A 26765-nucleotide genomic window follows, 5' to 3' on the forward strand; every position below is an offset into this window, starting at 1 on the left:
TTGAGGGAGTCCAGCTCCATCCCCACATCATTACTGGCCTTACGAATCAGTTTATCGAGTCTGTTGGCATCTGCGACCCTCAGCCTGCTCCCCTAGCATGCAACAGCATAGAGGATCGCACTGGCCACAACAGACTCGTAGAAAATCCTGAGCATTTTCTGGCAGATGTTGAAGGACCTTAGTCGCCTCAAGAAATAGAGACGACTCTGGCCCTTTCTGTAAAGTGCTGTGGTGTTTGTAGCCCAGTCCAGTTTATTGTCGATATGTACTTCAAGGTATTTATAGTCCTCCACAATGTCAACTCTGACCCCCTGGATTGAAACAGGGGTCAAGTATTTCCTGGTCTTCCTAAAGTCCACTATCAGTTCCTTGGTCTTTGCCACATTGAGCTGCAGATGATTCTGCTCACACCACGTGACAAAGGAGTCGACAACAGCCCAGTACTCTGTCTCATCATCCCTGCTGATGCATCCAACCACCGCAGAGTCATCAGAAAACTTCTGAAGATGGCAGGTCTCTGTGCAGTGGCTGAAGTCTGTGGTGTAGAGGGTGCAGAGGAAGGGGTGCCCCTATGTTGCTGATTACCTTGTGAGACACACACTGTGGGAGACGTACATATTGTGGTCTTCCTGTCAGGTAATCAACAATCCAGGACACCAGAGAAGCATCCACCTGCATAAACTTCAATAAAGCAGGAATGTAGCGGACATCTCTGAGGTGATGTAGAACAAACTACAGAAGTGAGAATTTGTAAAGTTAATAACAATCAGTGTGGGGTCAGTGGGGTGGATCAGAGAGCGTGGAGTGGTGGAGGTGTGCTCCAGAGAGAAAAGGAATGTCAGTAGATATGGAGACAGAAACTATTATAAAGAAGGGACAAGTCCGAGTTCAGATTTTCAGAAAGATTAGAGATGAGTAAAGACAGTTTGGACATGTGCAGAGCAGAGACAGAGGATGTGAATATGTAGCTGCCAGGCAAGAGGAGAAGAGGCGCTCATCATCATTTAAAAACATAACACGTCTTCCACCTGTGCTCTTAAAGCACTTTAACTCGGTGGTTTATAGCATCAGTTAACAAGCGGAAGCTGGAATGTAGCTCTATGTCATCAACTTCTTCTCTCACAGCCTGTTAAATTTCAAGTTCTTTTACTGATTAGTAGTGATTTGCATATTGTGCACAGCCAATGCAGCACAATAGCCCCAAGCTTTAGGTGATGAGATGGGAACAAAGTAAATGTGGGGCAGAGATTACAATGGTGAAGTTAACAATGTTACTAATTCTCCTCCTTCAAAAAATAATTCAATAATCATAAAGTTTGATACAGTTTGTTTTGTGCTGAGTCTTCTTGTTCTTCTGTATTCACTTCTTGTGTGTGTGTGTGTGTGTGTGTGTGTGTGTGTGTGTGTGTGTGTGTGTGTGTGTGTGTGTGTTTGTGTGTGTGTGCGTGTGTCTGTGTGTGTGTTGTGTTTAAGCAAAAAGACACAGAGCAGCTTGGACTCTGCTGTAACAGAAACTGGACCTGAATCAAGCTGCGAGTCCGCGAAGAGCAAACAGACAAAAGACAGACACAGCAAATTTCAGAGCTGGCCGTTGTCTAAAAACTAGTAAGCTTCACTGTGTGTGTGTGTGTGTGTGTGTGTGTGTGTGTGTGTGTGTGTGTGTGTGTGTGTGTATACGTGCGTGCATTTGCATGTGTGTGTTTGATATAGTTTCTTGTGCCCACTGGTTTTGTTTCGTTATGCTGTTGCAAAAAAAAAAAAAAATTAGTATTCACACATTTTGAGAGCAAAGTGGAGTTCATGATGGTCAGATAATCCTGAAAAAGCTAATATCTGTCTGGAAACCCTCTTCTTGGCTACACCAAGAAATTCTGTCCATAAAACCAGAAGTAAAGAGCAGCCTAGGTGCAGGTCATGTGTTTTTACACACTGAAAAAAGCAGCTCCAAGAACACTAAGTACAATTATTTGTGTGACTGCAGATTACAAGAAAGAGCTGGAACAAATATAGTGACATGCAATAGCGTCATATAAAAGTATAGAGAGTAAAGGAGAAGATTGAGTGCTCAGTGCATCATTGGAGATCCTTCCTAAGGACTCCTTCAGTGTGCCTCCTTGTACTGAAATCATTTGACCCATGTGGTACCAGTTTTTTTTGGTTTGATTGCATGTTTTTACTTTTTGCCTCCACACCAAGTTTTTACCTTACATACCCTACTTTTTGTTCAGTGGATGTTTTATGCTGAATTTTTCAGTGGAGTGAGTTAAATCTGTGTACTTCTAACAGTGTCCTTCAGGAAAGTCCAGACGCACAGCTTGCACCCAGCTGTGGGTCTATAAAACGGCACGTATCTTTACAAGATGGACCCCAGTCTGTTGATAACAGGTACGAATATAATAATTTCATTTTGCTTCCTCCTTGAATACATCAGATCCAACATTTAGATAAGTAAGTCCCCAAAAGTTGATTTTGATTATCTGGATGTAGCGTTTTCAGTGGGATTGGGGAAACCTGCAGTCAGCTGAGACTGAAGAAGTCACTTGGATGAGTGATGAAACATTTCTCCCACTGAAAACACAACATCCAGATGAACAGAATCAACCTTTTGGGATCACATACAACAATGAGAACAGTATTTACTTTGTTTCCATCAGAATTTACTATAGAAAGGAACCCCTTAAACAAACTGTACTTATACTAAAGTTAAATGTGTTCTGCAGTGTTGACCAGCAGGTCCTGCACCATCAAACACATCTGGACTACGTATTTATGGTGAGTGGAAGTCTAGGTTGTTTTCTAGAAGTAAAGTAATGAAACTTTATTTTATTATGTTCCAAAACCCCAGTTCCAAACCGTGACTTCCCTCCATGACAATAGACGCACTCCACTCCCAACTCGTGGTGGCACACAAAAAAACACAGCTCAGCAGAATAATCCACTATAGCGAGGTCTTTAACACACATTAGTCAACGGCTGTACTTAATGGGTTTGACGCCGACAGGAGCTCAGCCACCCTCTTAAAGCCAGTGCTCCTGACAACGGTAATCAGCTGGCCACGGATATCGAGCGGCAGGTGTGGCTGCCTCCAGCGCAGGAATAATTCCTCCAGCAAACCAAAACGTGTGTATGTTATTTACGCAGTTGTAAATAACACACACACAAACACACACAGAGAGACTGAGTAACAGGAGAGAGATAACAGAACACAATAAATACATGAGCCTTGGACCCCTAGACCCAGGCCGTGACAACTGGGTACATTGTTTAGTTATGCCTGTATATAAATATAAATAATTTATTTCATTTTATTTTTATTATAACTTCAGCAGTTCAGTGTGGTGGTAGCACTGTTCCACCATCTGGCCAGCGGCTTTCTGTGTAAAGTTTTCCCTGTGTTTGTCTCACGGTGCTCTGGCGTTCTCCCACAGTTCAAAGGCATGCAGTTGTTGGGGTTAGGTTAATTTGATTCTAAATTGCCAATAGGTGTGAATGTTATCTGTCTCTCTGAGTTAGCCCTGGATCAGGGCGCACACTGCCTCTCACCTCATGGAATCAGCTCCAGCTCCTCTGTGACTCAGATAAGCGGAAGAGGGAGGATGAATGGAAGCAATGAATAAATTCTGGCACATTAACTGTAGTGTATTATTACAAAGGCGTACATTTCTCGTCAGTCTCAACTGAAGTTTCCTCCAGATGTTGGAGGAAAACATTTTCCATTTTGTGAAGAATGAGCTGAAAAAGATCCAGAACATTCTGAGTGCAGGTTACCCCAAAAATGCAGAGAATCTGAAGGAAAATGAGGAGGTGTTGGAATCTGACGAGGAGGAGAGGAGGAGTACCAGCGAGTCATTTCTGAGAATTACAGTGGATTTCCTGAAGCGAATGAAGCAGCAAGAGTTGGCTGACCGTCTGCAGCGCAGTAAGAGAATTTTAACACAATGGAAAGCAGAAAAAGAAGCAACATAAAAAGCTGACATTTCAAACTCTGTTTGTATAGATTCTACGCATCTCCATCACATCTATGACGTTTTCTGGCAGAAACAGTTGATTTGCAACTGATGGGCTGAATAGATTTAATGGACTGTGTTTAAAAAAAAGTTGACCTTTTATTAAGCTTTATTAACTTGTCATTGTTTTTATTTTGTAGGAACTCAGACTGCAAAGTGCCAGCGTCAAGTCAAGGCTAACCTAAAGAACAGGTTCCAGTGTGTTTTTGAGGGAATTGCTAAAGCAGGAAATGCAACTCTTCTGAATCAGATCTACACAGAGTTCTACATCCTAGAGGGGGGGACTTCAGAGGTCAATGGTGAACATGAGGCCAGACAGATCGAAACAGCATCCAGGAAACCAAACAGACCAGAAACAACAATCAGACAAGAAGACATCTTTAAAACCTCACCTGTTAAAGATAAGCCAATCAGAACAGTGCTGACAAGTGGAGTGGCTGGCATTGGGAAAACAGTCCTAACACAGAAGTTCACTCTGGACTGGGCTGAAGACAAATCCAACCAGGATATCCAGTTCATGTTTCCATTCACTTTCAGAGAGCTGAATGTGCTGAAAGAGAAAAAGTTCAGCTTGGTGGAACTTGTTCATAACTTCTTTCCTGAATCCAAAGAAGAAGATAGCGGCAGCTTTGAAGACTTCCAGGCTTTGTTCATCTTTGATGGTCTGGATGAGTGTCAACTTCCTCTGGACTTCCACAAAACTGAGACCCTGACTGATGTTACAGAGTCCACCTCAGTGGATGTGCTGCTGATAAACCTCATCAGGAGAAACCTGCTTCCTTCTGCACGCATCTAACTAGTAATGACTTCATGAACTTCTTCACAAATAAAATTTTTATCATTAGAGAAAAAATTACCAGTAATCAGCCCACAGATGTAATATTATCTACAGCTACTCTTAGTACCATTGATGTTAAGTTAGACTCTTTTTCTCCAATTGATCTTTCTGAGTTAACTTCAATAATTACTTCCTCCAAACCATCAACGTGTCTTTTAGACCCCATTCCTACAAAACTGCTCAAAGAAGTCCTGCCATTGATTAATTCTTCGATCTTAAATATGATCAACCTATCTCTAATGGTCGGCTATGTACCACAGGCCTTCAAGCTGGCTGTGGTTAAACCTTTACTCAAAAAGCCATCTCTAGACCCAGCAGTCTTAGCTAATTATAGGCCAATCTCCAACCTTCCTTTCATATCAAAAATCCTTGAAAGAGTAGTTGTCAAACAGCTAACAGATCATCTGCAGAGGAATGGTTTATTTGAAGAGTTTCAGTCAGGTTTCAGAGCTCATCACAGCACAGAAACAGCTTTAGTGAAGGTTACAAATGATCTTCTTATGGCCTCTGACAGTGGACTCATCTCTGTGCTTGTCCTGCTAGACCTCAGTGCAGCGTTCGATACTGTCGACCATAATATCCTATTAGAGCGATTAGAACATGCTGTAGGTATTACAGGTACTGCACTGCAGTGGTTTTTTATCATATCTATCTAATAGACTCCAATTTGTGCATGTAAATGGAGAGTCCTCTTCACACACTGAGGTTAATTATGGAGTTCCACAGGGTTCAGTGCTAGGACCAATTCTGTTTACATTATACATGCTTCCCTTAGGCAGCATCATTAGAAGACATAGCATACATTTTCACTGCTATGCAGATGACACCCAGCTCTATCTGTCCATGAAGCCAGATAACACACACCAATTAGTTAAACTGCAGGAATGTCTTAAAGACATAAAGACCTGGATGGCCGCTAACTTTCTGCTTCTTAATTCAGATAAAACTGAGGTTATTGTACTCGGCCCTGAAAATCTTAGAAATATGGTATCTAACCAGATTCATACTCTGGATGGCATTACCTTGGCCTCCAGTAACGCTGTGAGGAACCTTGGAGTCATTTTTGACCAGGACATGTCCTTCAACGCACATATTAAACAAATATGTAAGACTGCTTTCTTCCATTTGCGCAACATCTCTAAAATTAGAAATATCCTGTCTCAGAGTGACGCTGAAAAACTAGTTCATGCATTTATTACTTCCAGGCTGGACTACTGTAATTCATTATTATCAGGATGTCCAAAAAACTCACTGGAAAGCCTTCAGCTAATCCAAAATGATGCAGCAAGAGTACTGACAGGGACTAGAAGGAGAGAGCATATTTCTCCTGTTTTGGCTTCCCTTCATTGGCTTCCTGTTAAATCCAGAATTGAATTCAAAATCCTGCTCCTCACATACAAGGTCTTAAATAATCAGGCCCCATCTTATCTTAATGACCTTGTAGTACCATATCACCCTATTAGAGCACTTCGCTCTCGCTCTGCAGGCCTACTTGTTGTTCCCAGAGTATTTAAAAGTAGAATGGGAGGCAGAGCCTTCAGTTTTCAGGCCCCTCTTCTGTGGAACCAGCTTCCAGTTTGGATTCGGGAGACAGAAACTATCTCTACTTTTAAGATTAGGCTTAAAACTTTCCTTTTTGCTAAAGCATATAGTTAGGGCTGGACCAGGTGACCCTGAATCCTCCCTTAGTTATGCTGCAATAGACGTAGGCTGCCGGGGGATTCCCAAGATGCATTGAGTTTTTCCTTTCCAGTCACCTTTCTCACTCACTATGTATTAATAGACCTCTCTGCATTGAATCATATCTGTTATTAACCTCTGTCTCTCTTCCACAGCATGTCTTTTATCCTGTCTTCCTTCTCTCACCCCAACCAGTCGCAGCAGATGGCCGCCCCTCCCTGAGCCTGGTTCTGCTGGAGGTTTCTTCCTGTTAAAAGGGAGTTTTTCCTTCCCACTGTCGCCAAAGTGCTTGCTCATAGGGGGTCATATGATTGTTGGGTTTTTCTCTGTATCTATGAAGCGCCTTGAGGCGACTTTTGTTGTGATTTGGCGCTATATAAATAAAATTGAATTGAATTGAATTGAATTGAATCTGGATAACCACACAACCAGCAGCAGCCAGTCAGATCCCTCCTGACTGTGTTGACATGGTGACAGAGGTCAGAGGATTCACTGACCCACAGAAGGAGGAGTACTTTAGGAAGAGATTCAGAGATGAAGAAAAATCAAACAGGATCATCTCCCACATCAAGACATCACGAAGCCTGCACATCATGTGCCACATCCCAGTCTTCTGCTGGATCACTGCTGCAGTTCTGGAGGATGTGCTAAAAACCAGAGAGGGAGGACAGCTACCCAAGACCCTGACTGAGATGTACATCCACTTCCTGGTGGTTCAGGCCAAAGTGAATAATGTGAAGTATGAAGAAGGAGCTGAAACAGATCCACACTGGAATAAAAAGAGTCGGAAGATGATCGAGTCTCTAGGGAAAATGGCTTTTGATCAGCTGCAGAAAGGAAACCTGATCTTCTATGAATCAGACCTGATAGAGTGTGGCATCAATATCACAGCAGCCTCAGTGTACTCAGGAGTGTTCACACAGATCTTTAAAGAGGAGAGAGGACTGTACCAGGACAAGGTGTTCTGCTTCATCCATCTGAGTGTTCAGGAGTTTCTGGCTGCTCTTCATGTCCATCTGACCTTCATCAACTCTGGAGTCAACCTGCTGAGAGAACAACAAACAAAATCTCTGCTGTCTAAAGTAAGACCCAAATCTAAACTCAAACATCTCCATGAGAGTGCTGTGGACAAAGCCCTAAAGAGTCCAAAAGGTCACCTGGACTTGTTCCTGCGCTTCCTCCTGGGTCTTTCCCTGCAAACAAATCAGACTATTTTACAGGGCCTACTGAGACAGACAGGAAGTAGCTCACAAACCAATCAGGAAACAGCCCAATACATCAAGAAGATCAGTGAGAATCTGTCTGCAGAGAAAAGCATTAATCTGTTCCACTGTCTCAATGAGCTGAATGATCATTCTCTAGTGGAGGAGATCCAAAAGTCCCTGAGTTCAGGACATCTCTCCACAGAAAAATTGTCTCCTTCTCAGTGGTCAGCTCTGGTCTTCATCTTATTGTCTTCTGAAAAAGAACTTGAAGTGTTTGATCTGAAGAAATACTCTGCTTCAGATGAGGCTCTTATAAATCTCCTGCCAGTCACCAAAGCTTCCAACAGAGCTCTGTAGGTGGATCTGTGAATAGGTCAAAGAAATTGGATATTTTTTATTTTGTATGACTTAAATAAATCACTTTGTCTTCATTGGCAATTGTTCCGCAGGCTCAACAGATGCAACCTTTCAGAGAGAAGCTGTGAAACTCTATCTTCAGTTTTCAGCTCCCAGCCTTCTGGTCTCAGAGAGTTGGACCTAAGTAACAACAACCTGAAGGATCCCGGATTGAAGCCGCTATCTGATGGACTGCTGAGTCTTCACTGCAAACTAGAAACACTCCAGTAAGGATACAATTAATTAATGTTTAGATTTTGACTTATTTTAAAGGTTTTTCTTTAATGTTGTGTGATTTAATCATGATTCAATCTCAGTCTGTCAGGTTGTCTGGTAACAGAAAAAAGTTGCGCTCCTTTGGCCTCAGCTCTTCATTCCAACTCATCCCATTTGAGATAGCTTGACCTAAGCAACAACAATCTCAAAGATTTTGGAGTACAGCAGCTTTCAATGGCACTTGAGAGTCCTCACTGTAAAATTGAATCTCTGAGGTCAGAATATAGCCAACTAATGCTCGTCTGAAAATGTCCAAATGTTGAAATGGGTGGCCAACATATGTTTTTTGTTGTTTTTGTTGTTTTTGTTTTTGTTGTTTTGTTTTTTTTTAATTTATTCTTTGTTTTTAACTTCATGACCTCTATTTATCCAGTTTGTCAGGTTGTCAGGTCACAAATGAAGGCTGTGGTTGTTTAGCTTCAGCTATTAGCTCCAATGTCCCATCTAGCAATCAAAAAGAAGATGGTCATTGTAAAAGTATTAATCTTCAGGAACTAATAGTCAAAACACAAATTTTACAAAAATAACAGGCAGGCAATAGATAATAATAGATTAAATAATAGATGAAAACATACCATGACCTTACATACGACATACCAAAAAAGCTGAATGAATCTTGAACTACAACAAATTCTTCACCTAAACAGACACATCAATGACATCAGTGATATGTCTGTTTAGGTGTCTGTTTGGTTTCGTGAGGGTTAGGCATCAGAGTTACCTTTGACTGAAAAAGTTTAAAAATTAAAAATCAATGATTCATCACTGACAGACATAATTATTCAATACTGCTAGCTCACATTAAATAATTCATGTGTGCACTACTACAGACTTCACAACTGACTCTAACCTGGCTCTGACATTGTAACATTAAAACAGTGTTAGGAGATCTATTTTTGTGAGACCAGGTTTTTTTTGTGCATCAGCACAGATGCTTATTAGAGGTACCTGCTTCTGTTAGAGAAATGTGAGCCTGTTTTAAAGTCTGCCATTGTTTCTACACTACCCGTTGTTGTGAGAGCCTTCAGCAGCGACACAGTCCACACAGCATTGCAATAATGGCAACCATCACACAGAGGGAGGATGTATCCAATTTATCATGCTTATATTATTCACTCTCATTTTTTTCTCTTTGCTGCAGAGATGTAACAGTGTGACATCTATTGCTATCCAGCTTTTCTATGACTGAAGTCAAATTCATTCGTTAAAATCCAAATAAGCACTTAACACTTTGAATTGTGGGATTTATTTTCCTTTCCAAAAGGTATATTAGTGTATCCTCTTGTAAAGGAAGCATCAAAGTGCAGATACCTTTGTGTTGGTCCACTCCCACTCTGTGAGTTGTCTTTACTTAGAGACCTGCAGCAATAAATGCACTTCTATGTGATTTATGACTGATTTTGAAAAGTGCTTTATTGTTTGTTTATGTTAATTTTACTGTTATAGACACTGTCCCTGTGTCCTCCAGTCTGTGAATCGTAAAATGTTTCAGGAGGACAGAGGACACTTGTAGGAGGAGCTATAATCAAGGACACTTAGATGTACACTTTGCACAAAGTGCTTGCTCGTAAATTGTTGGCATTTTATCTGCATTGTTGTAGGGTCTTTGCCTTACATTATCAAGCACCTTGAGGCGGCTGTTGTTGTGATTCGGTGCTATATAAATAAAAGTGAACTGAATTAAATTGAATTTTTATTTTTGTCATTTTACGTGATCTGCCCTTCATTCTTTGTATCTCATTGTGAAATTTTAAAAATGCACAGCCTATTGTTTTAATTTAAAGTAGTTCCATTAAAAAATATTGGACACGCCTGTGAGACATTAATAAAGCAGTAGTGGGATGGACTCTGGCTTTTCTTTTTCCCTACTCTGTACCTTGACTTCTCCCCCGTCTCCTGCCTGTGGCCCAGGAATCAACCACAGGCTGAAGATGTCTCATTTTCTAAAATGGATCTGTCAGAGGGACAATAACTGATGCTGACAGGTGTGTATAGATGTGTTTTTAAAGTATAAACAAATAGAGCAATAAAATCAAACTCAATTATGAGCTGTCCCTCAGAGAAGGGCTCATCTCAGACTCATGTAAAACTAAAGAAACTAACCTTGAAGGCTTTCCTATGATTCCTGTCATGTGAAACTTTATTTTCTTAGGAGATAAAACTGTTCAGATTTAGGTCACATAACTTCCAGACTATTTTCACGGCCAGAAGCCGTCACTGTGGAATGCTCTGAATATTGATCCAAAATCACAGGAAGATTCGGCTGATCCAGAATTTCAGTCTCACTGTCACAGAAAACACGGAGGATCGTCCAAATCTAACCTCAGTATTTAGGCTTCTGAAGTTCAGGCTCATTAACTTTATGAGGGAAACATACTTTGTTCTTATGATCTGGACCTACTTGTCCCACTGCTCCAGCACTGAAGCCATGTACACTGTGCTCGGAGACCTCTGGGGAGTTTGTCTCCGTCGGGCTTAAACTCTAAATCTCAGTTTTATAATCTGCGCAGGAAGAGGGGGCGTGTCTCTTTACTTTACCTTCTTCCGCATTTATACATCCGGGTCACGCACGTGTTTTTCCGGTGACACGTGACATAAACAAACGGCACGCGGCGGGTGTACGTGGGTTAAGTCCGGATTGTGAGTCTTACCGGTAACAAACAGATCCCGGATGTTGGAGAGGCGGTTAGCATGGTGAAGTGTGTGGTTTCTGGGTGTCCGAACCGCGTAGCTCACTACACCCGGGGGGCCTTCCAGCCACCCCCCAAGAGGTTCTTCAGCTTCCCCAAAGACCCGACTCGGATCCAGGTACGAGCTCCGCTGTGTGTCCGCTGGCTTCGTATGAAGGAGGTTTACTTTGAAAAAAGTATTTTATTATCCTGAAAGAATTTCCAAAACATTCAAAGACTTTTCCAAACAGTTCCTTCTAAACCCTGAAAATGTATTAATGGATTGCATTTATATAGCGCTTTTCGAGAACATCAAAGCGCTGTACAATTCCACTATTCATTCACTCTCACATTCGCACACTGGTGGACGCAAGCTACAGTTGTGGCCACAGCTGCCCTGGGGCAGACTGACTGACTGAGTTTTCAAACTCAGTTTGCAAACATTCCCAGGCTCACGTTATTACCAGTCTTTGTTTGTTTTTAGTTTTAAAGTAAAGAAATGGTTTGGAAACTTTTTTAAAAACACATGAAAACCAAACTGAGTGACGTCAGCAAGTAAAAGTAAGTAAGTGAGTAAAATTTTATTTATATAGCACCTTTCAAGATAAAAATCACAAAGTGCTTCACAAAAGCTAAAACATAAAAATCAACCAAAAAGCAACCGTTGCTGTTTGCTGTCATGAAACACTGATTAAAAACATGAACTAATAATGCTGGTTTTTAATTTCATTAGAGATGAGTTATTGTGATTCTGAGGGCGTGCGGCAGCAGGCAGATAGAATAAAAGTTGAAATAGGCGTTAGAACTTTGGTGTAGGTCATGAAATCGCTGTGTTGAGGTGTGGTGCAGTTTCCCCTGCAGTGCCTCATGTGGGGTGATCAGGTCCAACTGACCTGCAGTAACTCTGGCGGCTGTGCTCAGGTTTGGCTGGCTGCCCTGAGGGAGACGCACAGGCAGGACTCTGGAGAGGACCTCTTAATCTGTGAAGACCACTTCCTGCCGGAGGACATCTGCAGAAAGGGAGTCACCAGTGATGCCATTCCCCTCATGCCCCCTTACCTGGATGGGCAGCTGGGTCTGCTCAGCACCTGGGAGGTTGATTCCTCCGAGGAAGACGAGCAGTGGCACGCCGGAGGCTGCAGTAATGACAGAGAGGAAGATGAATTTAGAGAGGAACGTCCGACTGCACCGAATCCACGGCAGCAGGTGGGAGTCTGTTCTGATTTGGTTAGTTGTGATTTTTCAGAAACTGCTGAGGTTGAACTGAAGGTTTCTGTGGATAGCTGCATGCTTTGGACAAACTGCACACACGCAGCACATGTGCAGAAAAATGACAGCAGCTTCACTGTTAGTTGGACATGAAGAGGAATGAGCAGCGTGTTGACGTGTGCTGATAGAAACATTTCTCTGATAATAATTAGCTAATATTTTAAGAAAATGAATCATCTTTAAAGCTGTGAAATAAAAAGTATGTCAGAAACTCTCTAATGAGATTTACTGCTGTTCTCTTTCATAAATCTGGTTCAACTCAATCACCAAATTAGAAAGGTCAATTAACTAAAAGAAAAACTAAAGTAAATACAGTAAAAACAGAAGTGGCCCTAAAATTGAGCCCTGTGGGACGCCTAATGACAGAGAAGCAGAAGACAATTCAGAACCGAGAAGGGTGGTGGAGAAAGTTCTGTCTGCTAAGTGTGACCTAAACGAATTAAGTGCAGTGCCACCAATCCCCACTAGATCATTTAATCAAGATAGTAGACTATTGTAGTCTACTGTGTCAAAGGCAGCTGTTAGGTGAAGCAAGACCAGAACAATGTGGTTACCAGAATCACATGCCAGAAGCATGCAGTTAAAGAGCATTAATGCACGGGCACCAAGCAGGCATCAACAGGATCCAGGGGTCGCTGAGACACAAAAATATTAGGAACAATCCGTGCGCTGTTCGGAAAACGGCAGAAAAATTCCTTGGTGAAACTTCAGCCTCACTGACCACTTCATTTACAGTGGCAGCGATGACACAGAGACTTGGTTTCATGAATGACATGGGTCACAAAAGCAGAGCGACAGATGGTTATTATTATTCCAGCCAAATTCAAAGTCATCAACATGAGTCAAACATTAAAAGCCGAGGCTCATTCACCAATCATCTGGTTTCCATTTTTTTTTGCTCAGCCATCGTCTTTTACACATAAATAAACTGCCCCTCAGTAGGCTTCCAGAGGATGGCTTATCAATGAAAAGTAGTACAGTAGTGCAGCTTTAAAGAGATAGGAGCTAAAAAAAAAACAAAAAGCTGCTGCAGAGGATGAACATGTCAGTCATGCAAAGCTGCCCTAGTGAGAAACATCGGCGCTGATCTTGACTCTAATGTGATTCGATTGATTCACTTTATAGTTTCTGTTTTCCAGGATCCAGGCTGGGATTGGGACGATCCTGCCAGGGCTGATAATATCAGGTAACTTACGTCTCTGTGTTTTGTGTTGTCTGTTAATTAAAGTAAAAAGTTCTAACTGCCTCTCGCAGCTTGTTAGTTCAGCACAGTCTCAAATGCAGTCTTCTTTTCTTCTGCAGTGCTTCCCTCCAGCAGAGCATCAAGCACGGTGAGTCTTAGTATTCTACTCATTTCTAATCCTGGACTCTACTGCAGTACCTTTGAATGATTGTTACTGAATCAGACACAGTTTTGGTGAAAGCTCGGCGCTGTGAAGCAAATGGCTCCATTGTGTTCAGGCAAACCTCTGGGCTCGTTGACTCGCGGTTTCCTGGAGCTGCTGCTGGCAGCTCCTGATGGCTCCCTGGACGTCAGGGAGGTGGCCACGAACCTGCAGACCTCCGTGCAGCAAGTGCACGCCATCGCCAGGGTCCTGGACGGCATCAGCCTCATCCAGAGAGAGTCGGCCCACAAGATCAAGTGGATGTGAGTCCTGAACGAGAGGATGATGGATGTGTTAGGATTTGCCTCACTATCTTTTTCCATAAATTAAGTTTTTATGTGATTCTAATTTTCCTCCAGTCAAATTTGTGCAGGTTTGTTCTGCAGTGCAGTTTTTGTTTGAGTGCCTCTCACTGATAAACAGCAGGTTTGGAGGGAAGTTAATCATCTTCAGGTTAAATTGCAGGTTAAACGCAGCCTGCAAGGAGACTGTGAGAGCAGCTGAAGATGTTTTTTCCAGTTCGGGTTAGGAGTTGGTAGTTCCTCTTTTAGCATGAACCTTCTCTGTGTGCAGAGGTTGGAGCTCCATCTCCAGCTTCCTGTGGAGGAACCAGCAGAAGTTCCATAGAGAGATTCAGAAGCTGAAGCTGGTGGAGGAAGCGCTGGACGGCTTCATCAGAAGCTGTGCCCAGCAGCTTTTCAGCCTTACGGACAACGTGGAAAACTCTTCATATCCTTCCATGTGGGACTGAGGTCAGAGGTCACCCCTCTCAGAGGCCGTCAGCCTTTCGACAGGCCGCCGTCCTCCAGCTCCTCATGCGAGCTCCAAACATGTGCCGAGTCCGGCCCAGGGTCTCCTGTTGAGCCCATTTTCCTGGATTATTATGGTATTTTAAGAAAGTAGTAGGATTAGCATTCTCGATTTCTTTCTTGTTAGCTGAAAGAGTCATCTCCAGAAATATGAAAATAATAATGCAGAGATCCTGGGTTCAGTGAAACTGCAGGAAAAATCTATAATAAGTCTGAGAATCAGTCACATTGCTCAGCATCAGGTATATAAAAGTGCCTTAAGTCTACAGATTTTTGCTCTTTTCTTTAAAGTGAGAAGTTTTCTTTAACCCTTTTTTACGCTTGCCTATGTGACATTCGAGGACATCAGTCGACTTGGAGTGTACCGGGATCAGACGGCCATCATTGTCAAAGCTCCCGAGGACACTAAGCTGGACGTTCCTGCTCCCACAGAGGTGATGCAGAGCTCAGACGGCCACGTCTCTGCTGGCTGAGTCATTTATAAGTGTGTCTGTGTTTCTTTAGGAGAGCGTTCAACTCTGGCTGAAGGCAGTGAAAGGTCCCATCTTGGTGATGACCTGTGAGGTTGGCTCTGACGATGCTGTGACCTCTGACCCCATGCAGAGGATTACCTCGTTTTTAACTCTGAACGAGAGCCGCATCAGGACGACGGAGCTGCACGAAAGTATGAAAAGAAACCCTTGCTTTTTCTTTTGGCTCCGATGTTGAAAAAGAATCTGTCAAAAAATTCCAGATCACCTCTAAAGGTTAATGACTAAACCCCAGCCACCTCTGGTTAAAGTTTCCATGGACATCTGTCCAGAACTTTTTTTTGTCTGTCGTGTGAATATGGTAAATGGTAAATGGCCTGTATTTATATAGCGCTTTACTAGTCCCTAAGGACCCCAAAGCGCTTTACATGTCCAGTCATCCACCCATTCACACACACATTCACACACTGGTGATGGCAAGCTACATTGTAGCCACAGCCACCCTGGGGCGCACTGACAGAGGCGAGGCTGCCGGACACTGGCGCCACCAGGCCCTCTGAATAAACAGCAATCGGCCAATTGGCATCAGTGCCAACCGCGAGCACATGAGGTCGCTGTGAATCCTGCCTTCTTTTCCTGGTGTGTTTGTTATGGCGATACTAACATCTTCACTTCGGTGTCCCTCAAAATGAAGATGTCACACAGCTATCAGCCAGTTACTTTGAAGCTGCAGTGAAAATGACTCTGCAGAGCAGCCTCGACGTTCATTTCTGTTGTCGTGGAGATAAATCAGCGGCAAATAAAAAAACACAAACAAAGGTTTCAGATGTTTGATGACTTTTCTCCAAAAAAGTTTTAAAAAGTATTTTTTGTACTATGAGATTTACTCTTTACAGATTTACACGTTACAACTCCCTCTGAATCCAGAGCCCCATCATGTGATCACATCACTGAACCACTAACTCACATTATGGTCAAGCCAAGAAAACTAGTTTCCTCCATCTTTACTGTAATGAATGGTCGATTGATCTGTCACCACATCTCTCCTCTGTGTCACTGCAGCTACATGACTGGCTCATTTATTTCCAGGTTCAGCTGTTGATTGGCTCGTTTGGGACGGGGACGGGGGGGGGGTGTCAGCTGGCAGCTTGTCTCTGGTCTCATTTCTGAAGCTATTCTCTGTGTTTGCTGTTTTCAGGGTCACTCACTGACCTGGAGAGCCCATGAACACCAGCTGACCTCCAGGAGTGCCGGCGTGTTGCTGCATGTGTCTGATAAATGCACACAGGGAGAACATGAGGAGGTACCTGCTGACGGTGGCTCACTTTAACTCACGCTCGATGATGTGACGACATGACAGCAGCAAGCTCCTCCTACCAGAGGAAACAGTCTGAGCACAGGAAAGGGAAAAAAACAGTTTTCATCTGGACCAATGAAACGGCTTTAACCTGCTGAGCTCAGTCTGATGGACAGTGCCTGTATTTCACTGTTTGTCTTTCTGTCCTTTACTTTGTGTTTTTAATGTATAAATGTTTACTTCTTCATCTCACAAATACCTCAAATATACTTGGACCAATAAAGTTTTACTTTAAAGTTGTGAATCACTTCCTGTATTCATTCATGAGGAAAAAAAAGCTCCAACAAAAGTGTTGAGCAGCAGAATGTCCAATACTCTGTTCCTCCCTTTAAAATTTCCTGAAGTGCACAGCTGAAAATCAGAGGTAATAATAAAGGAGTTTTTTAGTGGCATCAACTAGAATCTAGAACATACCATAAGCATTTCCAATAAAAATAAATACTTAACAAATGGTCATAATGTTAATGGTTCAAAAAGAAAAACTTCAAAATAAAAATAAATGTGATTTTATGTTCTGTGCTTCGGCTTTTTTATTTTACCACACATTTTGTTTTTGTCTGGAGTCTCAGGTCAGCATGAGCCACTAGCTCCTGCTGCTTTCTGCTTGTAGTAATACACAGGTGCAGCAGGCAGGGGGCAGTATACTACACCTAATGTGTATTCACTTCATTTCGTGTTTCGAGCTGATTACATTTAATAATGAACTGGTTCTGATCGCATTGACTGAGTTTATAAAAGAGTTCAATCAGCTGTAAAAAAAAATAAATAAATACGTCATCAGTAAGAAATCCATGTTTCTCTCTCTCAGCTTTGTTTTTGCAGCTATAGAATGTTTTAAATGACTCTCACGTGTTGCATTCATATTTGTGATCGTGTGAGTTATGAAGCTCTGAGTGTCCCAAAGGCTCTTCAGACTTGTTGCAGTTTAATTTCTTCTGTCTTAAAGACAACACTCGGGGAACAGCCTTCACCCCGCTGCGTGGACGGTGAGAGGACACAGAGCACACCGTGGAACTGACTTTAAGAAATCTACTTGAGTCTGAGAGGGGTGGCCTGGTTACAGCACATCATCTTCCTCCTCCTCTTCGTGTGGCTGGTCGTGGTCCAGCTGCAGGACCCCGCCCTCCTGCTGTCAGGACGGAAACACAACATGTGAGCAGAGCGGAGGAAAACTCCAGGATCGTTCCTCGGACATAATTCTTTTTATTCCAGGACTTTACTTTGGGTGAGTTTTTGTCTTTTCTCTCCTGATGTTTGTGTGGGAGTGTTCTCCCACAGCAGTGAGTCTGTAGGAGTGAGTGTTTTGTGGTGTTTTTGAGCAGAAGCTGCAGGTTTTGTGTGCTGTTCTCTCGGACAGTCCTCCTTAAAGAAGATGACTTGTGCTTGTGTAATGTGAGCAGAGTGCTAACAGTGCGCAGCAGGTCCTGGAGGTTGGTGTGTGTGTCTGCAGACTGAAACTGGTTACATAACGTGAGTAGACATGGCATGTCCTCCTCCAGCAGCAGCTGTAAGCAGATGTTTCCTCTTTGGACTGAAACTTTACAGACATGTGACCATCAGCTCTGAGGTATACTGATGGCAGGAAAATGCATCATCAGAGCATTCTTCTCTGTTTGTGGTTTGGGATCTTTGAAATATTAAATGACTTATAATTAGTGATCATTATTCTCCAGTGAGCCTGTGGAGTAAAATGTGTTTGGGGCCTCTGCTAACCTCCTCTGTCCTCCACAGCATGCTCACTATTACTACAGTCTGTATATAAAAGATGGAGATATGACTAAAGCAGCTGTGACACTGTATGTAGATTTCTGATTGGTTGAAAATTTGGCTTTAACTGGGTGATGAGTGACAGCAGAGATCCTCACAATGAGGAAAAAGCACAAAACTAAACTACAAATCAAAAAGCAGCATTAGACGCTCAGACAGGGCCTCCGGTGGACACTGCCCCCTGGTGGCAAGTCACAGATACCATGTGTATCACAATCATATTTACACAAACAAGGAATGTGTCATGGTGCAATCAACAATGAAAAAAAATCAACATCATCTTGTACTGTTTAAAGTTTGAAACTAGCGACTAATCAGGAAAGTGTTTGCAAATACTAACTACCAGCTGAACAGCAGTGAAACTTATAAAACTATAACACAGACTGGACATGAAGAAACTTCGCCTTCAAAGTAAAAGACGTGCCTCAGTTTCAAAAGGTGCAACTTCTACTTTAAAGAAACTGTAGTTTGCGTTGTTTTCAGTTTATCTACAGATTGAAGAGCAGCTGGTTGGTATTTGAAGTTCATTTGTTAGCAGTCAAAGCAGTCACATGAGGTTGTGGTGGTTTTTAGCTACCGGTGGTGCCAGAGAGTCACTGACCAAGGTGTTGGCCTGTGTGACTAACCTTTGTTTTCCCATCAACTGTCATCAGGCATCAACCTCCAGGAACTACTTAGTTTCATATACTAATAATATAATATTATTATAATAATTTACCGGTCGATCTACATCCCTACCCACACCTATGCTCACGAGCTGTGGATAGTGACAGAAAAAACGAGATCGCAGATACAAGCAGCGGAAATGAGATTCCTCCAAAGGGTGTCTGGCTTCTCCCTTGGAGATAGGGTGAGGTCCCGGGGCAGACCCAGGACACGCTGGAGGGATTATGTCTCCCTATGCTGGCCTGGGAACGCCTTGGTGTTCCCCCGACAAGCTGAATGAGGTGGCTGGGGAGAGGGAGGTCTGGGCTTCTCTGCTTAGGCTGCTGCCCCCGTGACTCGGCCCCAGATAGACGTAAGAAGATGGATGGATGGATGGATGGATGGATATATTTTATAGGAAATACAAATTTTTCCCTGGTGACTGGGTTGTTGGCAGCTGGTTGCAGATCAGTCTTTAAGCTCATATGACTGGAGCCTTTTTCACTTGATCCTAGATTGCCACATGTGGTTAGTGATCGCTTCATGTGCAAAAACTCAGTATAGTCTGAATAGTTTTTATAACCAGTGAAGATGCCCCCTGTGGGCCATTAAAAACAATGCAGGCAGATGGTCTTTACTTTTCAGATACAGAAGCACAGAATGCCACATATTTGCATTTCCTCACTGCTTGCCTGGTGATCTATAAGAAGACACTTTACGTCGTTGGACTGATGTATCACTGCGGTCTGAGTCAAATGTCCTTTGTGTCTTGTCGGGGCCGTAATTAACATCAAAGCCGCTGTGGTGCATTAGGAAAGACTTATTACACTTATTTTATATGTCATAAAATTACCATCTTCTTCATGTGGCCTAAAACATATTGCACAAACTCTTCTTCATTAACATTAAATTCCTGATGATCCACAGCCTTTCTTCACTTGTTGTTTCCCCGAAATTCACAGCAGGAAACTGAGCGTGAAATCCAACAGCTGTCTCTCTATTAGGGGAAGCCCTGTTAAATAAACCCCAGCAGGCCCCTGTGGTGGCTTTGTTGTGTGTGTGTGTGTGTGTGTGTGTGTGTGTGTGTGTGTGTGTGTGTGTGAGGCACTAACTAAAGAGCAGGCTCATTAAAGGCTAAGTGGCGTCCTGCAGTGCCCCCAAAACCTCCAGAGAGGAGAGTTCAGGACTTGAAAACCCACCGCACGCACACACACACACATATATATTCATGCTTTTGTCTTTTTGAGGCCCCTCATCAGTATAATGGATTTCTGGGGCCCATCCTGCTTGTAAACCTAAACTCTGAATCCAAAAGCTGCTTGGATCGCTTGCACATCGTGCGTTTACGGCTGCAGACGGACATGCCGGGTCTCCATTGTGATCTCTCTTTCTGAAACAGCAGCAGACTATCAGCAGCATATTAAACAGAGCATCTCTCAAAAACATTTGAATAAAATCTCTGTAGAAAACTTTATTTACAACATACTTTGGCTGAACTGCATCTTCTTAAACTAAAAGGCACATTTACCTGTGCTGTTATTCACTGATCTTCAATATAGTCATTGTTAAACAATGAAATTGTGATGTCTTTTGTTTTTTAAAAGCAGCAGCATCAACGTAAGACCTCGGGTGCACACATTTCAGCAAGCTCAGGTATTCACAGTAGAGTCTTGCATGTGGTCCTGCACAGTGTTGGTCAAGTTACTTGAAAAAAGTAATCAGTAACTAATTACTGATTACTTCCCCAAAAAAGTAATCCCGTTACTTTACTGATTACTTATTTTCAAAAGTAATTAATTACTTAGTTACTTAGTTACTTTTTAAAAACACGATTTACAACCTGAATAGGTGATAAAGCGATAGATCTGTCAACCCAATTCTACTTTTTCTGCATAATCCATCATACAAAATGTAATCAAATGGAAAAGTCTCTTTTTTTAAAACTTGTTTTATCCGTTTTAATCTTTTAACTTTATGCATCAAGCAAAAATTAAATTATATGCACCATTCTCTGACTTGAAGAAATTAGTTTAACATTTAAACCTATTTTCTGCACATTCCAGCACATAAAATAAAATATTTTTTGTGTTTACACTCAGTCTTTCAAATAGATGCAAGTAAAACACAGCAGAAAGTAAATAAAATCAAAGACTAGCAGTCCTGTTGCTCTATTTTCACCTGTAAAGCAGGAGTAGGGTAGGCGGAGGTGTGCTCTGGTGCCGGTGTGGCGCAGCGGTCAGTGGAAGAATCCGCGAGTTTCTCTGTGAATTTCCCATTACGTCGTTGCGCACTCGGAGCGTGTTTAGGGTTTTTTTCGGTGTAAAAAGAAGTTTTCTTCCCACGCACAACGGATGCTAATGTTTTTGTCACTTTTTATGGAATCAAACTCAAAGTAAGGTCAGTACTTCCACGCTTTAAACGCTGCATGCTCATACTCTCTCCCGCACTCGATATATGATCCATTGTTGATCTGCAGACAGCTGTTGTCACAGCATCGCCACTGTCATGAGACATTCTCACAAAAAAAATCACGGTTTTAGTAACGCAGTAACGCAGCGTTTCTACGGAAAGTAAGGGTAATCTAATTACCGTTTTTGCAATAGTAATCCCTTACTTTACTCGTTACTTGAAAAAGTAATCAGATTACAGTAACGCGTTACTGCCCATCTCTGGTCCTGCACAGGTGAGCACCTGTGTGTTTGTGAGGAGTTCAAAGCTCAGCAGGTGTTCTTGTCAGGAAACTAAATTAGTCTTTTTATTCTGAAGCAGGTACGCATGAAGGCTTTGGTTTGTGGGTGTAGTGTTGTATAGTTTCTGAACACATGTTGGTGTATAACATGAATGTCACAGCTGTGATCATAAATAATGGGTCTTCCCCATCAGCAACACCAAAGCTTCGACTCAGACATGGTGTTAGCTCAGATTCATCCTCAGTCACACACACACACACTTGGGTGTAGTGTTTAGTGATGACATCCAGTGGCCACAGGTATGCAGACATGTACATTATCACAGGCTCTAGCATTAAGATGAGCCCAAACTTTAAAATGGAGTGTTGAGAAGTTTTTGGCATGATGCACCCCGCGTGTCTGCAGTCGGTCAAGCCAGACGTGATTAGTTTCACACATCAGTGAGTTTACACACTTCTTGTAGGAGTGTGAAGCAGATGAAGCTGTAAACAAACCCTGGCGCTGCGTGCTTCTCTGCCCTCCTGACTGAATGGCTGCTGGTGAGTTTCCTGCGCTGTCGCTGACCTGGTTTGTGGTTGTTTGTGTTGTAAGACGAGCGGCTCAGGTGGCAGCGCGGTGGCGGGGAAACGCCCCAGCGGGTCGAACACTGCAGCGCTGTGTCCAGAAAACCACCGTGGAAGCTGCAGGCCCAAAGTCATGCCAAAATGAACATGCTGTATACACACACCAATATTTTGGGCCAGAACCAAAATATATTTGGAGGAAACCAAAGCTCACGTTTTTATTGCTACGAATGCGGTACCATCACGCCAGGAACGTTCCCTCCCTACCCTGCAAATAACGTTTCTAAAACCGATGGATGACTTGAATAGTAGACAGATTTCAGGATTTCTTTTCAAACAGATTCTACCAGTGAAATAAAAACAGTTTCTGTGAGTGAGGAAAGAAGGAGGTCAGTCCAAAGCTAGAAGGAGGATGTTTTGTTCAGCATGAGTAAGAATAAAAGCCACACTGATCCCCTATGGAGGCCTCAGAGATCAATAACTGAAACACCTCAGTGATCAGCGTGACATGTGGGAGGCCAGAGATCAGCCTAGGTCTCTCACCAACAATAGAACCTGATTTTACTGAGCTCGATGGTCCGTCAGTCGAGTGTTTGGTCTTGGCTGTCCGTATGTCACATGACATCTAAACAGCATGTTAATGAATACAGAGAAGCATCATTAGGCTCTGTTGTGTGCTAATGAGAGTCAGTGTATAGTCAGTGAAAGATGGCAAGATTATCGGTGTGATAATGATTTAGGTCCGTTGATGGAGAGAGTCAGTGTCCCAGAATTATGTGGATCAGAATTATGTCTTTGTCAACTTCAGTCATGAAAGAAAAAACTTCACATCACACTTCACAGATGCACCTTTGGAGTTTGTTTTTATATGTATTTGTTCCTGTTTGCATTCTAAACACAGATACGGATGCCTGCTTCTCGAAACCTGGAGAAAACTGTAAAAACCTGAGTGATTCAAGATTTCTTTGTGTTTTTATGCCTGTTTTTTTTTTGTTTGTTGTTTGTTTTTTTTTGATGATTCAGTTTCAGCTGCTTCATTGTCGATTAATACGTCTCTGCGTTGCTTTTTGTCAGGCTAATTTGTGTCTGTTTTATAGTTTAAGGGAGATGAGTTGCACAAAACAGCATGTATCAGAGTGCATGAATCATTTCAGATGTTGGAGACTGAACAAACACATCAGGTTTTTGGGTGGGTGCTCCACACAAACACCTCCACTCAGTGTTTGTGTAATGTTCAAAGACATGTTAACCGCAGAGGTCGTATCAGACTACACATCCCGGACAAGAGCAAACTTTTTTTTCTGGCTTTCACTGATGGGCCTTTCCTGGCTGACTATGGGGACGTACATCACCATTACAGTGACAGACATGTTAATCAGAGCTGCAGTTTTAGTTCCAGATCTGTGAGGACTCTTCCATCAGCAGGTCCAATTCTGAGCAGCACAGCAGCAGGATGTCCTGCTGTCTTTCTGCCTCCAGGCTCAGCCTCAAACTCCACAAATTTCTCATCTGTGAACTCCACGTCCAGTAGATACACCCGGCCATCAAACTGAGATGACCTGCAGCCTCCGCTACAATGGTCAATGGGGAAATCCTCCAGTAAATATAGCTGCTCAGTTTCTAGGCAGTTCATTTGTTTTTCTTCCAGTCTGAGTTAAAACAGACGTTCCATGTAAACGATGCATGGAATTTAATTTTGGGGGGCAGATGGAGGATGTTGCAGGGATTTCCTGCTCTTTTCCTCAATATACATGCGAATTGTGTATCTCTATGTTTTTCTATATCTCAAAAATTGAAGTGGGAACCAGAGCAGACAAAAATAATCCACATTTATCACTTAAGTCATGATTTTAGTCATATATGTGCAACATCAGAGCAACACACAATAACTCCTGCTTTTGTTAAAGTTGAAAACACCTGACAGAACTTTAAAGCTGCTTCTCTCCGCAGTATTAAACCAGCAGGCTGTGGAGGTGAAGACTTCAGCTTTTTTCCCCTCAGGTCACGAGCTGCTGTGATCACTGCTGCTGCACCAAGCACAAGTCGAAGAAAAAAGGCGTCTGTGTTCGGCTGGAATGTGCAGTGGATTTTCCACCTAATTAACCTCCACGTTGTCGTGCAAGACCACCACTTTCTGCTCGATGGAAACAGGCGATAGGCTCGGCCGCTCTGTTGTTCTTTCTTTAAGCTGTTTAGTTTTCAGTGTCCAGCTACTGAGAGGCTTTGTTCGTGCACGAGGCACAAGACCAAGCTGATAAGATCTGCCTCAGCCAAGCAGAACTCCATTAGACCACAGAGTGAAGCTGCTCCAGGATAATAAATCTAATTGAATCACATTTTCACCATGATTGTCGTCCTGGTACGGGCAGGAGGTTCAGCTGGATGTTTGGGATTCTTTACACCGAGAGCACAAGACTGCAATCAACACTGGATAAAAATATAGAGCTGAGAGCTTACAGAAAATCCAGAATAAAATACTGAAAGGCCAAAAGACCAAAGTGCAGCTCCAACTACCGAAAAACATCTTAAATGAGTAGATCCTGATAGTTTATCATTTTTTAAGAACATTATTGCTTTATTGTTGCTTCAGTTGCTTTGTTTGTGAAGCTGTGGTGTTAAATGACTCTATGAGGCAATGGTTAAGAATCCTAAGATGATGTTGATCACTTTCCAGCTGGAGCAGGGCCCATCCAAATTTCTCTGTGGGTTTATGTCTGCCCGTTTTCACTGTTTTCTCGCTGACGTTGGAGTGCAGAGACACAGCGGCTGCAGACGAGATGCTTCTTTTTTAATGAAACATATAAATATCTGAATCTTTCTTTCATTTTCAGTTATGTTTGTCTTCATTTTCTAAAATTGTACCAACTCGAGCACCTCCTGCTGGCTCCACGTCTGAGGAGAGCAAAGAAGTAGAAACGTCATAAAGGCTCACGTGCTGTTGAATTAAATCTGTTCGAGCTCTGTGGCCTTCAGCGTCAACACAGAAAGTGGACGGAGCTGTCAGCCAGCATACCTCAACCTGAATTTAACAAGGCCGGGGCTGTTCTTGGCAGAAACCGCTGCTGCTTCTTTTTTTCCACTTTGTGGCTTTGGTTGCGGTGCTGTGGACTCAGCTGAGTGTGGGGCAATGCTCACGAAAAGACCCATTCAGAGTGGACTGCAAACAGCTCCGTCTCCAGTTTACTGGAGCAAAGAGACGATTTAAAGTGTCTCTGAACGAAAGACAAAGGAGACGCAGTTTGGAGAAAATTGTTGAATTGAGAATCAAACAAGCATCTGAATCACAGAGCATCACTCTCCAAACACAATAAACACAAACATCAGGGGCCGCTGAACACACTCACAGACACACACACTCATCATGATTTGATTACTCGGAGGATGGAGGAAACTGTAATAGTACAGCTCGTGATAATGAGGTTTGTTGGGTGCCTGCAGCTGTAATTTCAGGAGTCGTCTGTCTGAAAGGCTTTGGTTGGCCTGCTGAGGGTGAAGACGGCAGTGGAAAATCTCGACATGACCGTGAAATGGGAACTGCTGTGGTGGGCTTGATGACGAGGCGCAGAATCATCTAATATGAATGAAATTCCAAATATGGCTGCAAAGATACACATGAAACTCAAAAGGCTTCAGCGTCTTCTAATAATGTATATAAAAATAATAATAATATAAACATATAAGAGGTGTTAGGTTTGTTTCTGCGTCTGGGCCAACTAAAGTTTATCTGAGAACTCATCTTCCGTTTCTAAACAGGTAAACTTCACAGTTATTGGATTTTTCAATTCAATTTAATTAAATTCAGTGTTATTTTCATACAGCTCCAAATCACAACAACAGTCACCTCAAGGTGCTTTATACCGTAAGGAAGATCCTGCAATAATACATACCGAGAAAACCCGTACAATTATATGACAGGGGTGGGCAACTCCAGGCCTCGAGGGCCGGTGTCCTGCAGGTTTTAGATGTGTCCTTGATCCAACACAGCTGATTCAAATGGCTAAATGACCTCCTCAACATGCCTTGTAGTTCTCCAGAAGCCTGGTAATGAACTAATCATTTGATTCAGGTGTGTTGACCCAGGGTGAGGTCTAAAACTTGCAGGACACTGGACCTCGAGGCCTGGAGTTGCCCACCCCTGCCCTATGAGCAGGAAGGAAAAACTCCCTTTTAACAGGAAGAAACCTCCAGCAGAACCAGGCTCAGGAAGGGGTGGCCATCTGCCGTGACCTCTCTGCACTGAATCATACTTGTTATTAATCTCCAGGCCTCGAGGGCCGGTGTCCTGCAGGTTTTAGATCTCACCCTGGGTCTACACACCTGAATCACATGATTACTTTTTTAGCAGGCCTCTGGAGAACTTCAAGACATGTTGAGGAGGTCATTTAGCCAATTAAATCAGCTGTGATGGATCAAGGACTCTGTGAGTCCTTGATCGAAAACCTGCAGGATACTGGCCCTCGAGGCCTGGGTTTGGATACCACTATGCTGGAGGTTTCTTCCTGTTAAAAGGGAGTTTTTCCTTCCCACTGTCGCCAAAGTGCTTGCTTGGTATCAGATTTTAAAAAGCTCCTGTATAAAAACCCCATAACCTTTTTGTGTTAGCATTGTGTGGCTGTCACTGTGTTACATCACCCTGCTGCTGCTGTTCTCAGAACAGCTTCCAACCAAACAGCGTTTCCCTCCACAGCTGCTTCCAATTACTCACATAATACTCTCTCTCTCTCTCCCTTCCTCTGTCT

The 26765-nt window shown here is 42.8% G+C and overlaps 2 protein-coding genes across 2 annotated transcripts; both read left to right on the plus strand.

Moving 5' to 3' along the window:
* The first annotated feature begins 3693 nt into the window (after window positions 1-3693).
* Window positions 3694-8357, plus strand: LOC146372240 (NLR family CARD domain-containing protein 3-like). The gene is made up of 5 exons (XM_084953448.1): window positions 3694-3919; window positions 4148-4679; window positions 7046-7306; window positions 7646-8083; window positions 8237-8357. Exons 1-5 carry the CDS (start codon window positions 3694-3696, stop codon window positions 8355-8357), a joined length of 1578 nt encoding a protein of 525 aa, XP_084809574.1.
* Window positions 8358-10989: 2632 nt separating this feature from the next.
* On the plus strand, window positions 10990-16601 carry LOC146372241 (transcription factor E2F2-like). Its single transcript, XM_084952691.1, has 9 exons — window positions 10990-11210; window positions 11993-12277; window positions 13480-13526; window positions 13643-13671; window positions 13802-13988; window positions 14299-14454; window positions 14854-14968; window positions 15039-15198; window positions 16203-16601. The coding sequence occupies exons 1-9, from the start codon at window positions 11094-11096 to the stop codon at window positions 16229-16231; spliced, it is 1125 nt and encodes a 374-aa protein (XP_084808817.1). The 5' UTR covers window positions 10990-11093; the 3' UTR covers window positions 16232-16601.
* Window positions 16602-26765: the final 10164 nt, after the last annotated feature.

The sequence above is a fragment of the Perissodus microlepis genome, chromosome 15 (genome assembly GCF_051167445.1).
Source record: "Perissodus microlepis isolate ML-2025 ecotype Zambia chromosome 15, ASM5116744v1, whole genome shotgun sequence".
In the NCBI taxonomy this organism is placed as follows: domain Eukaryota; kingdom Metazoa; phylum Chordata; class Actinopteri; order Cichliformes; family Cichlidae; genus Perissodus; species Perissodus microlepis.

Excerpts from the sequence above, each read along its gene's own strand:
- LOC146372240 (XM_084953448.1), top strand. The coding sequence starts at position 3,694 with ATGTTGGAGGAAAACATTTTCCATTTTGTGAAGAATGAGCTGAAAAAG. Across the intron at positions 4,680-7,045 it reads ATCTTTGATGGTCTGGATGA|GAAGAGATTCAGAGATGAAG; the intron begins GTGTCAACTTCC and ends GGAGTACTTTAG. Across the intron at positions 8,084-8,236 it reads AAAGCTTCCAACAGAGCTCT|CTCCCAGCCTTCTGGTCTCA; the intron begins GTAGGTGGATCT and ends TTCAGTTTTCAG.
- LOC146372241 (XM_084952691.1), top strand. The coding sequence starts at position 11,094 with ATGGTGAAGTGTGTGGTTTCTGGGTGTCCGAACCGCGTAGCTCACTAC. Across the intron at positions 13,989-14,298 it reads GCCCACAAGATCAAGTGGAT|AGGTTGGAGCTCCATCTCCA; the intron begins GTGAGTCCTGAA and ends CTCTGTGTGCAG. Across the intron at positions 14,969-15,038 it reads ACGTTCCTGCTCCCACAGAG|GAGAGCGTTCAACTCTGGCT; the intron begins GTGATGCAGAGC and ends GTGTTTCTTTAG.